Source organism: Etheostoma cragini, chromosome 10, assembly GCF_013103735.1.
Source record: "Etheostoma cragini isolate CJK2018 chromosome 10, CSU_Ecrag_1.0, whole genome shotgun sequence".
Classification (NCBI taxonomy): Eukaryota; Metazoa; Chordata; class Actinopteri; order Perciformes; family Percidae; genus Etheostoma; species Etheostoma cragini.
The window spans coordinates 18,735,310-18,748,437 of record NC_048416.1 but is presented as its reverse complement, the minus strand read 5'-3'; the positions used below and the strand labels follow the sequence as shown (position 1 = coordinate 18,748,437).

At 37.9% G+C, this 13,128-nt stretch overlaps 1 protein-coding gene across 1 annotated transcript; it reads left to right on the top strand.

Annotated features, from left to right (window-relative positions):
* The first annotated feature begins 553 nt into the window (after positions 1-553).
* On the top strand, positions 554-12,386 carry gdpd2 (glycerophosphodiester phosphodiesterase domain containing 2). The gene is made up of 16 exons (XM_034883658.1): positions 554-692; positions 2,984-3,225; positions 4,011-4,114; positions 4,253-4,346; positions 4,564-4,623; positions 4,709-4,807; positions 4,924-5,017; positions 5,555-5,700; positions 6,415-6,497; positions 7,977-8,142; positions 8,256-8,462; positions 8,546-8,688; positions 10,202-10,349; positions 10,521-10,603; positions 10,733-10,761; positions 11,850-12,386. The coding sequence occupies exons 2-16, from the start codon at positions 3,139-3,141 to the stop codon at positions 11,942-11,944; spliced, it is 1,638 nt and encodes a 545-aa protein (XP_034739549.1). The 5' UTR covers positions 554-692; positions 2,984-3,138; the 3' UTR covers positions 11,945-12,386.
* Positions 12,387-13,128: the final 742 nt, after the last annotated feature.

Here is a 13,128-nt window from a genome sequence, read left to right as displayed (position 1 = left end):
CGCTGCATCACCACTGTCTGATTGACTCAAAAAAACAACTTTGTAGACTAAATGAAAAACCACTTGTGCTACTTCATACGTTTGAAATTCATGACTTAATTAATGTATTATTATAGTATAATTTTTCAGGGAATTATGCATGACTGATTAAAACATATTTAAAGAAAATTCATGTAGCCCCTGCGTTACTCCAAAGTACCCCTAGGGGTACACGTACCCCCATTTGAGAAACACTAGAAGAGGTAGGCTACTCAGATTTTTTAGCTAAGTAAAAGCATCAATGCCACAGTGTAGAAAAACACTGGTACAGGTCAAATTAATTCCGTGCACCGCAAAGGAGCAAGTGGTGTGCATGTTGCTTTCTACTCAACACGTAAAAACCATAAATGAAAAAATAAAAAAAATATATAAAAACGAATGAAACAATGTTAGCCTATACATTTTTTTTTTACTAATCATTTTATATTGGTCTCACTTTGAAGCCTACCTGATTGAGTTGAACTGTTTGGATCCTCCCTTTTCCCCTAGGGCTACACCCCTTCATTCCTGCGCCCATTCATGTGCTAACATTCACATTCAGTTCACGGATTTGCACAAAATGGAAAGGATGCGAGAGAAGTAGTGTGGTGGCAGTGAGAGTGGTTTTCCCACGGAGTTTGCAACGGAGGAATTTAACAACAGTGTGATATTGGGTGAGTCTCTTTTGCTTTGTTAGATTCTGCAGATCGAGAGATAGATAGATGGAAATTCCACTGAAGCTTAAAATACAACATTCTTTATTGTAAAGTCTGTGTTATTTGATCTGTTATTTATATTCTATGTATAGACATATACATTTTTTAATTATGTGTTTGTTTATGTGCTCAAGAATACATATTGCCATCTGCTCTTTGCCATTTGAACATAAGAAAACAAAATGCAAGAAAGCAAGAAAACATAAAGAAAAGAAAACAATGTAGCCTAAATACCAACCAATGCCTTTCCCAATTCTGTAAGAGATGTACAGGGGGAAAAAACTGTGAGGGAAACAGCAGGCTATAAAAAATGATGCAAATCACAAAAAAAATAATTTTTACACCTGATACCTGTGTGCCAGAAATTAATATAAATATCGCACACACACCAAAGCACATAATACATACTATGTGTTAAGTGTAGTAGATGGCTGAGAAGATTTTAGTTCCTATAATATAATTTTATATTCCTATAGAAAAAGAATCCTTCTTTGATTGGACCCCTGTTATTGAAAGCTGTTAGAGGTTAAGAGCTTTTGAAATTGACTAAGTGTTTTATTATTACTTTTCTGGCTAATACTTTATACTTATTACTGGACAATGGTTAACCAAAAAGTAAAGAGGGAAGTTGAAAAGTAAAGCTTGATGGAAAAATTACTTCTGAGAAGAAAAGCAGCACCAGAACAGCCAATTCTTGTTCAAGAGGAAGTAGATCTAAACCTATTTGGACTGCATGACAGCACATCAGGGAGAATGTGAGAGTGAATGTTTCATAGTTGTCACTTTTTCCTCCATGGGTTTATCAATGTTGAATAAACATCAATCATTCAAGAAAATGTAATTATACATGTTATCTCTCATCAGTTTTTTTTGCATTGGTATGCCCATTACATTTTTGTGCATAAGTACAGTTTATATTGCCAACGGGTATAGTGTTGCTGAGTAGATTAGCAAAGTGTGTCTCTGGGTTATCTTTTAATCTGCTCAACAACGCGTGTATACCACTGTTTGCTGTGCCTTTTAATCCATTGTATTACATAATATTCTAATACTTTGAATCATCTATTAAGTGTGTTCTTGTATGAGTTGAGAATGAGAGAGACAATTAAAGTATTAAAAAATAAATAAACATAATGATGTCAACAAGCTATTTGACAGGGACACAAAAAGGACACTGTTGTGAGGCACTCAACCCTAAATAGGTATTTTGATTGTTCTTCAACTGTAAGGGGGACATTTCTATTTCCTTCTCTTTTGACATCTTGTCACATGTTGACAGTGTTGTTGCCTTCATTCACCTGCAGTTATTACTCAACATTCAGCTCAGGCTTAAAAATGCCTGGGAAATGTGCGCTGTGAAACAAAGCGCCTTGTGTTTCTAGTCAGTGACATTTACACCTGCGGACCTGTCCAAACACACACACATTAGGTGATAATTATTTTTAAGAAACAAATTATTTAAGGGTAGGTCATTTTATGAAATACTGTAGAATGAGTGGTTTGTTAAGTTTCATCTATACCTGATTGAGTTATTCAAAACTTATGTCCTAACCTTGAGCTTGCTGAACACCCTGCAGGATTTGGCTGTGGCAACTATGTGAGCAATCGTGCAAAACGATAGCTGGCAAAAAGCCCAAGTCAAATCAAGTCTGACAAGAAAGTTGAAAGCTTTTCACAACTTAAACCGTTATTGCTCAATCTGCCTCTTCAGTGGGTGACAACCAGCATGTGTAATTTCGCATGTCGCTTTTGGAAGAGTTGACCGAAACCTGGCACAACTGTTAATTGATATGCCCCAACATGCTTAATGGGATCTTGCTGTGGTTTCAGGCTGCAGCATATCAACATGGACATTCCTTACAGTCTAAACCCCTACAAACTAAACTCTTACATTATCCATGTCCATATATTGTCCTGCACTTGCTCAGTAAACAGTTCGGTCATTACGTTTGCACAGTTTCTTTCCTCCACCCCCTCTCTGTGCGTGGAGGTGCCTGTCACTGTGGTTGTTTGTGCTGCAAAGGCCCCAATAGTGTGACTTCACTCTTGTGTTGGTCTGTGCACTACTCTCAATACCCCATGCTGTTGACCATTGTAAGTGCTGCCAGTGGTTATTCCCCCCTTTTGCACACAGGCTTTATTGAGAGGGCTATCGAGCAGGGATTGCCTTAATACCCCCCCCCCCCACACTTTCTCCCTCATTTACTTTTTGTCACAGTTGTCTTTTTTTTCCCTCCCACACGTCATAGGTTTAGAAAGGTAAATGAGGTCTGGCCTCTCCCAGTATCCAAAGAAAGAGTTATCTGGACTCCATCCATCCTTCTTCAAGCCGTCCCGTATCAGGTGTCCGGATTGAACTGAGCAGGATCTGCGCTTCCTTAACTGTGAATGAGGAGAAGACGTCATGTCTCCAGACAAGAGCTGTTGCAAAGTTTGCAGCAGGGGCTTATATAGCTGCCACTGGAAGCAACCAAGTAAAAATGAAAGAAAAGTGGGTATTTTTAGCCATAATTGTGTTTCTATTAATGTTTTCAAATATAAATGTATTCTTATATGAACATTAGGGTGTTCAGATAAGTCCAAGAGGTTCAGCATTCAGCGCTTCTCTTTACTCTACTGCAGTGTGTGATGTTTATGAAATAATTGTTTGAAATTAATTCTATTAAATCAATTTCAGTCTTCATGTTTCTTGTACTTCCACTGAGCATAACCTTTACAAATCCCTGTAATCAGGGATTAACATTCTACCAGAAAGACTGAATTCAGAAATGAAAATATTTTCAATGAACAGTTTTGCTATAAATGTCCGGTTCTTTAAAAGCATGAAAAGTGGATACCTATGTTTAGAGATATACTATTTGCGATTTTTTTTAGAAAAGAAAAACTTTGTGAACAAAGTAATGACGATGATGAAATGCATGTGCCAAGGAAAACAAGTAAACTCACAGGCCCTAACAGGCTTGTTTTGGATTTATCGGTATTACAAGGGGGGGTGGCATATAATTTTGTACACAAATGAAACGGTAAAGGTGTGTTGTTGAGGGTGAAAGCATGAAGGGCCGTTTGTGGTTTCGTGCCAAAACCAACTGTGAAAAAACATTGGAATTGTTCCATTGTCTTCTCAGATCAAATTGCCTTTGGAATCCGTACACGCATACTTTTACTTACGCACACGCACAACACTAAAAACATCTTTTTATTTAATATTTTCTTAATATTTTAACCCTTATGAACTAATGTCTGGATAGTGTTTCAGCTGTTCTTTTCATTCCCCAGCGTGAATGCTGTTGGTTCTCAGTTGTCGTTATGGTCTGCTTGCTTTCCCTGTGCTGGATGTACATCTGTCTGGTTACTTTTAATGACCGAGAGGATGTTAACTGGTGAGTGATCACAAACACACAGACAAACGGCCCACATTGAATCGAGCACAAAAGACCAGAATCCTCTCTTTTCTTTCCTTTTCTTCTCTTGCTTTATTGCTGCTTACCCTGTGCTGCCCTCTTTTGTTCTATTATCAGGAAGGGCTTCGAAATACTGAAACGATGGGTGAACTGGTTCATGGTGCTGATCATCATTTCTGCAGTGGTAACCAGCTACTGCGTTCTGCTGCTGGTGAGAATACAGTGTTGACACTGTGGTGTTGGTTGTTGCAGAATATTGTACCTTATTGTCACGGGAGAGTTTAATTACTTGCGTGTGAGATGAAATGGGATGTTTAGAAGTGTGTAAGAAACATAATATAACTATTGTGTAGCCTTGCAGCCATGTAACCACTTAATATGATAATTTCAAAAACAAATTTGTTATAATTTAGTTTTATTCATTACAGCTCTTTGCACTCTTCCAAGTTGCCTTAGAAGAACCACTCAACTTACACTGGCTACACAAGGTATTGTGAACATTTTTGAAATATCCTCTATTGAGGCTGTTCAAATTATTGAATGTTATATTTGTTTTGTTTTTATTCTACCCAGATCCTGCTATTTTTTGGTGTGATGTTCATCGCTTTTGTGGTCACAGGAATCTGTCTCCTGTGGCCACAGGAATGGCCAACTGTTCCTCTTTCACTCCAGGTACAGTGAGACACGTTTTTAGTGGGAATATTATGATGTAAATGTCTGTTGTTGTTTTGTTCTTAGTTGCCTGTGTCCGTCATGTGTTTCTGATCCACGTGTCGGCCTCTCGCCAGGCCACAGCTCCTTTCTTGCAGTTTGGTGCTGTTGGGGCGTTGACCCTGCTGTGCTCGTTCGTCTTCCAAGGCTTCCACACGGCCAGGAAACAATGTATGTCTCTGATATCATTTAAAAGCGCATTGGCATGATTCACAAGCAAGTAAAACACTGTGTGCAGACACAAATGTTACAGTACATACATACTGTAAAAAAGTCAATTGTTATATACTATAGGTCAAAAATCAATAAAGATATAATAAAGAAAGATAAAAGGACACAGATATAGATATAGATATATCAGCTGTCAATGCCCTAAATTATAGCACATTAGAGTCTATGTCCTCTGTTCAGATCTTCATTGGTTCATTTTAACTCAGCAAGTGAACACACATACATGTAAAATATGGCTGTTGCTTGACTAAGTTCTGTAATTTGCATGTTGCATAATACTATGTACAGAAATAGTCATGTGTTAATTTCTGCAAGTGAAAAAAGACCAAACACAAATGATATCATCTATACTCCCACAGTACAAACAATGCATGTTATTTACTCCCACTCCTAAGGGACTTCGGTACACTCTATTTAGACTCAGAGCAATGTAAACAGCTAGAGGGTTATCTTATTGTTTGACTTTTTTCTCACCAGGGTCTAAGTTCCTGATTGCAATGATATTTGTAGTGGTGTCAGCAGCCATCTTCCTGTGTCCCCTGAAGATTGAGTCTCCTTGTCTCATAGAGAAGCATGAATTACCTGATAAACCAAAGCTTATTGGTCACAGAGGCGCACCAATGGTGAGCATCCTGTTTTACTCGACAACACCCTAAAGGTACACATGGTCCACCTCGCATTGTGTTTGCAATTCTTTTCAACTTTCTTTTCAACTTTAACGTTTGTCTTGCAGCCAGATAAAATATAGAATAGACTGAGACTTAGGCACACAAACTAAGGTACACAAAACACGATAAAATACATGAAACATGAACATATCAAGTGACTACAAAAAACATGAGTGTCACCCATTTGTAGTTATTTGGGAAATCATATCAATCTCAACTTTATGAGTCTTTATGAGTGTTTAAAAAAGGCCTGTTTGACCTGGCCTTAGTGTAAACCGCTAAATACAGAGGATGAAGAGGACACTCTCAAATACAAATTTGTAAGCTAGCTAAACGTAAAAATCAATTACTATACAGTCCATGCAATTATCATTATCTACTGTTTTTTTCGGAGCAGTTTGAACAATGCATAATTCTCTGTTTGCTGAAATAATATTTTAAATTACTTTGCATGTACTCTATGCAATGCTCTGGTATGAACAAATGTCCAATCATGTGGGGCCCCATGTGCTGCTTTGTCCTTGTTAGTTTGCTGTGCTCCTGGGTGACCAATAAGCTCAATTTAACAATGTGTTTATAGGGTTGTGTGTGTGTTCACGCAGCATGAGGGTAATTTGGGAGTTTAACCACCATGAGTGTGCCTCATGCATCTGTTCTTGCTGTGTTCAGCTGGCCCCGGAGAACACCATGATGTCGTTCAACAGGAGCATCGCATGCGGCGTGACAGCCTTTGAGACAGACGTACAGCTCAGGTGAATCTCAGTGATTACAGGGAGAATTATAGTACTGACACTAAGCAATATTAGTTCCTGTTGCTTTACCTTTCTTGAAAAGCCCATTTACAGTTTACAATAATAATTACGGTGGCAGATTACCACTCTAAATTATCTTTTTTGTAATTTTTCAACAAGGGGTCCTTGATTTTTCACACAAAGGTAGACAAAAGCAGGCTTCTCTAGATTCTACTGGCTACAATAACAACTACACTAACACTGAAAGTCAATGTCTGGCTGGCTTGTTTTGAAATGAGAACCCTAAATATTGATGCCTACATACATTATATTATGCTAAAAGAGTCCCAGGCAAAAAGTCTGCATCCTCCTGGTGGATGTCCTAGGCACTTTTTCTAAGCTGTTTTAGAGCAGATAATCATAGCCTACTGTTTCATATATTTCTTACATTTTTGCCCTTATGAATTAGTTTAAAAAAAAAAAACATACTCCAAACTCTTACCAACTGTTGCTCTACTAAACCACTTTTTTACCCTTACTCCAGTGCACGCTCAAGGCCAATTTTCAGTCTATGCCTCCGAGCTTGTCCGCGCCTCGTGGGGCAGCCTATAGTTCACCCAGTAAGAGCGTTCACCCCCTGTTGGCTGAGTCCTGCAGCAAAAAGAAATAGTAAAGCCGTTATCCTTTACTCATCAATGCCACCTCTATTCCTTGAGGGTAAGCCTCTCCTCTGTAAGCAAAGTTCCTTTTTGATGCTACCAAGCCATCACCCGCCGTTAGCATCCCATTGACTGCCATTCATTTTGGCGCCACTTTGACAGAGACAAACTTTACATCTGAAGCTTTTAAAGACTATTTGTCCGTCGTTTATTTCTTAAGAAACCCAACAATGTATAAAAGGCTCCATTACTTTGTATCTAACATTATGGCTCCGTAGCAGATGTTTTTGTAAAAATAGGAACGATGTGTCATAACCACGCGACTTACTGTCACACGGTAAAGGAATTATATAAAGTACACGGTAAGCTCGCAGACAGTTTAGACTTACCTTAGCTGTTTAGGTTAAATTACTAATGTTAAATAGCATTCTAATTAGCAATAATTAGCCTGTGCCTATATTATCTTCTAATATACAGTATATCTATGCTCTCCGTCTTGAGATTTCTCTTGGCACAGCTACCAGAAGACTTACAACTTTCAGACAGGTTGCTCACGTCACATCTACGTCGTCAAGCTCAGTTGGAGGCTGTGCAGTAACGCCTAGCCATCACCGGAAAAGTGTTTCTAATATCCTTCACTGGTCTCCGTCCGGAAAAATCGATGTTGTTGATCCATTTCTTTAACTGTCTATGGTTGCAGTTAGTGAACAAAGGCCTTAAGGCATGTGCAGAAAATCAAAGCTTGACATGCCTGCCCTGCCTAATTACAGTTGCTTTACTTTTTAATTGAGCTTTAAAGTGTTTTGTCCTCACATTTGCACTTTTCTGTGTTTTAACCTAGTAAAGACAGAATTCCCTTCTTGATGCATGACCATAACCATAAAACTCCGTTCTTGCGGAGAACAACAAATGTTAAGGAGAAGTTCCCTGACAAAGACATCACCCACAGCTCCAACCTCACCTGGGAGGAACTGCAGAGTCTAAATGCCGGTGAATGGTTCCTAAAGGTGAGGGCTGTGTTATGACACATGGTTGTCCACTCACTCACATTAGGCTTCAAAGTTTATGTGTCACCATGCTGCATGCTACAGTTACAGTTAAGCCTTATCTGACTTTCCAGACAGATCCTTTCTCTTCCGTGTCCAAGCTCTCAGAAGAGGAGATGGAAATAGCCAGGAATCAGACTATTCCCTCTTTGCTTCAGCTCCTCAACCTTGCCAAGCAGCACAACATCTCAGTGATATTTGACCTGTATAGTCCCAACCAGGAAAATGATACAGTGGACACAGTCAACACCATCTTGAATTCTGGCATTGACCCAAGCCTGGTAAATCTAATACTCTCTAATGGAATTTGTGATATTTTGTGATGAGGCATTTTTTGTTAAGGTGTTGTATATTCCAATTATAGGTTCTCTGGCTTCCTCCAGAAGAAAGAAAATATGTAAATAAGACTGCTCCAGGCTTCATCCAGGTCTATAAAAACACAAGGGATATGGAAAGGGGGAACCACCTAAATGTGAAATACAGCAATTTGAGTGTGACAGAAATCAGGTAAAGAAATACATCCAACTAAAAAAATACACCCATACTATCTATGTGGTAGTGCCTGGGAGGCATGAACAGTAGTGTGTTAATTAAAAGTATGTGTGTAGCATGCTGAGACACATTGCTGGCGCTAAATATAGAGGCGCAGGATTGGCCTCTAGTAAATGACATTCAAATAATGTCCCAACCCAGGGCTGTTGTTTCATGGATGAGCAAGCAAAGCAAGCACAAATTATTAAAGAATGAAATGCAGTGTAGCAAAAATGTTTTGAAAAAGTGCTGAAGTGTTGCATTTAAGTGCTAAATGAATTCACTGTTCATGGACTGTTGACCCTTTGCTGTATGACACAGGCTTTCTACATGTCTTATACATAAAACGAAACACTTTGCAGCACAGGTTAGCACTGTTATGTTTGTGCATACAGTTTTGTGTGATGATCACATGCATTTGGTCACAATGAAATTGTGTGTGGGATAATGTGCGTCTGATCAGGCATCATGCGGCTTGGCAAGGTGGGTGTGTGCGTGTGTGTATCTTTTTACCCCTGTCTGTACATGTATGCCAACAGAAAAACTATTTTTTTAATGATTTATACAGAGTATTCTATTTATTTTGGTAATTACAGATGCAAACATGATCTAATAAGAAAATCAGGATGATCAATATATTGAAAAACAGACAATACTCACAGGAGTGTAATGTATACATTTGCATGCACACATTGTACACACTTGCATGCACCTTCGTTCATTTATGCATATACTGTGACAATTCAGGGGATAAGAGGACCCAAGCGCAGAGATCAGGCAGACAGGCAGGAGAAGGTTTGTGTCAAGGATTTATTAAGAAAACAACGTGAAATACAAGAAGGGATCCAAACATGCAAACATGCAAAAAACCAAGTCAAAAGAGAAAAGTATTACCATAACCAGGAACACAGAAGCCGCATGGGGGATACAAACAAACAGACATGTTGACTAAAACAAACTGACAGGACAAATACGAAATGATCTGACAAGAGACAAAGGGAACACAGACACTAAATACACCGGGTAACGCTGGGAAACAGGTGAGAAATATCAGGCAATCGCAAGTATGGATCAAGGATGGGAAATCTTAGGAAGTAAGGCGAGACAACAAAACAGAAAACACAGACTGTCAAAATAAAACAGGAAACAGAACAGACGCTCACGGGAAAGACACAAGACTGGAACTACAACTAGACAAGACAAGGGAGGAAACACAGGCTACAACAGAAAACAGAGGGCAGAACAGAGGAAATGAACAAAACAAAAAAACGCCACATAATTGTAAAAACACACAACAGAAATGTCCACAACCACAACACATACACACACATACTAACACACATATGCAGATACAGACATGATTACTGTTCTGTTTTCCATAGATTTTTTGTCTTTCAATACACTACTCTATTTACTCTCTTTCTTTACCGACATATACTGTATATACATATACACTAACATTTTATATTGCTGTGTTTGTATCTGACAGGGAGCTTCGGAGCAGGAATGTTACGGTGAACCTGTGGGTGGTTAATGAGCGTTGGCTGTTTTCTCTGCTGTGGTGTGCGGGGGCCAGCTCTGTTACCACCAACTCCTGCCACCTCCTAAAAGAAATGGACCATCCTGACTGGTTGATAGTGAGCAATACATACACAGTACATACTAGCACGTGCTTTATCTCTTTTCTGTTCATTTCACTATCCAGCATTAAACCCCATCAGTTGAAGCACTTGTTCTGGAGCCGACAAGTTCGTACATGTGTTTTCCAAAGAATGTGATGACCCCATGGGCATGTCTGTGTGTTTCAGCCGCCTCTTACATACAAAATAATATGGATTACATTGGACATTTTATCCATTCTAATAATGACTGGACTCTACATCTTTAAGCGGTAAGTGGAGCAGATGTTTGCTGTACACAAGTGTGTCTATTGTACACTATTTTGTCTATTCTGACTATTATTTATATTGTTCCTATTAAAGTGAACAGACTGACTCATCCAATTCACTGTTTCTGCCAGGAAATCACACTGTTTCTGCCGCAGAGAAGGTACTGCATGTTTATATGTTAATATGTTTACATTAGGGCTGCAACTAATGATTGCTTTCATAACTGATTAGTGTACAGATTATTTTTCACAATAAATCGATTAATCCCTAAATCTATTAAATGTTTATCAATCTTACCAAGCGCAATAGGCTGCATCTTCAAATTTGTAATCAAAAACTATTTTCACTTCACTATCATATAACATAAAATAAAATGCAGCCAATCTAGAACAAGCAAATCTTTTCGCCCTTTTGCTTGAAAAATGACTGAAGCAATTAATTGTTTATGATTAATATTGATTTTCTGTCGATGGACTAACCTATTAACCGACTAATGGTTTCAACTCTAGTTAACATATTGACATTGATGATACTAAAATAAACTAACAGGTGTTATTTACATTATTAACATTTGAGTGTTGCACACTGTGTTCCAGATACCAGCTCATGTCTTCATTACATAGGGTTCACCGATCTCCAAATACCATTGCTGTCCCCAAATACATGTTGCTAATACTTATTTTTCATCTAAGCTTTCATCTGGGGTTATACAGTTAGTTGATAACTGGATAATTTACCAGTAACTTTTATGGAAGAATTATTGCTGGCAGTAAAAAATGTGTGGCATTATTTACAAAATAACATTCTGGAGAATGTTCTAATGCAAGGTAATGGTGGTTTAAAAATTGTAACTATGGCTCATGTCACTTTTCACTTATGCTAAATTATTCACTAAAGCTTTATTGATTGATAGATCATCAACAACAAATTGGGGATTGCCAGGCAGTAAAACAACATTTTTACTTGAACTGTTCAACCACTTACTTGGACTCATCATAACCATACAGTTGAAAGAATAACTACCAGCTAACGAATGCTCACACAACCTCACTACCCCAACTCTCATTATATAGTAATATATAACTGATTTATACCATTAAATGTGTATTAACCATAAATAAAATAATTAGTAACAGCTTATAAACCCTTAATAAATGGTGCCAAATATTTTACTGAAATGGAAATGTCAGCATTTACAGATGTATTACGTTGTCTTTTTTTATAACATGTTTTTGTGACTCTACACAGGGACAGAGAGGCAAAGAATTGACACTTTTGCCTGGACTGAGAAAGAACTGTCTCCCTTCTTACCCAACGGGTCCCCTGTCCGACTCCAGCAGTAGATGTATCTCCCCTGAAACTGACGTACATTCTAGTCCAAACTGCCAGAATGGTTCGGACCTAAATCAGGAAGAAAGCAAGCTAATGTCAACAACCACTAAATAAGAATGTTGTTTCAGAGGTTATACTGTAAGTTAACCAAATATTGACATTATGCCATGATTGTGGTTTTACTTTTTTGTTTCTTTCTAAGTATAGCTGGTTAACTTGGTTTTTGATCATTCTTCTGTTACTGAAAACATGAATCTTTTCTCTGACTGCAACGTGCACTGTATGTCTGCACTGGATTTCCTCTTGGCACTTTATGTCATTGTGTTTTTTTCCTGATGTTGCTTTTCTGCTTTTCTGTAATAAAACTTTTTTTTCATGTTGTTAGCACTGCTAGAAAGATATGTATGTGCTGTAACCTGAGCCAAAAGCACTAAAACTATTTTCTACACTGTCTTTTGTCTATGTATTTAATTTCATATGGTTCCTTATATATATATATATATATATATATATATATATATATATATATACATATACACACACACACACATACATATGGTTCCTTTTATTTATATATATATATATATATATATAAAAAAAAAAATCCCCTATCACCCCTTGTGGGGTGGTATGTGTCATCCTCAAGCTCAGGTCCTCTACCAGAGGCCTGGGAGTTTGCAGTAGTTCTGCGCAGTAGCTTAGTTGTTCCTAGGACTGCACTCTTCTGGACAGAGACCTCTGATGTTTTACCTGGAATCTGCTGTAGCCACTCTCCCAGTTTGGGGGTCACAGCCTGTTTATAACACATGGTTATATGTTTAGGCGTCATTAATAGCTTGGCTGCTAAATGACTAGCTACTATTAATTATCCATTTTGTTGATAATAGTTGTAGTACTTTGGTACTTATTGAAAATGTTTCACAAAGTAGGCTACATTAAGAAGAAAGAAATAGACATATGGCTAAAAACAAGGAAAACAAAGCTGAACTAGATAAACAAACATTTCACACTATGTAAAAATAGAAGTATGTATATAAAGTGTAGCCCATATATTTACACATGTGAACAAACAGCTCTATGAGGATTGTAAACAGTATTACAATAGGCCAATGCCGAAGTGCAAATACAGTGGGTACGGAAAGTATTCAGACCCCTTTAAATTTTTCACTCTTTGTTTCATTGCAGCCTTTTTCCA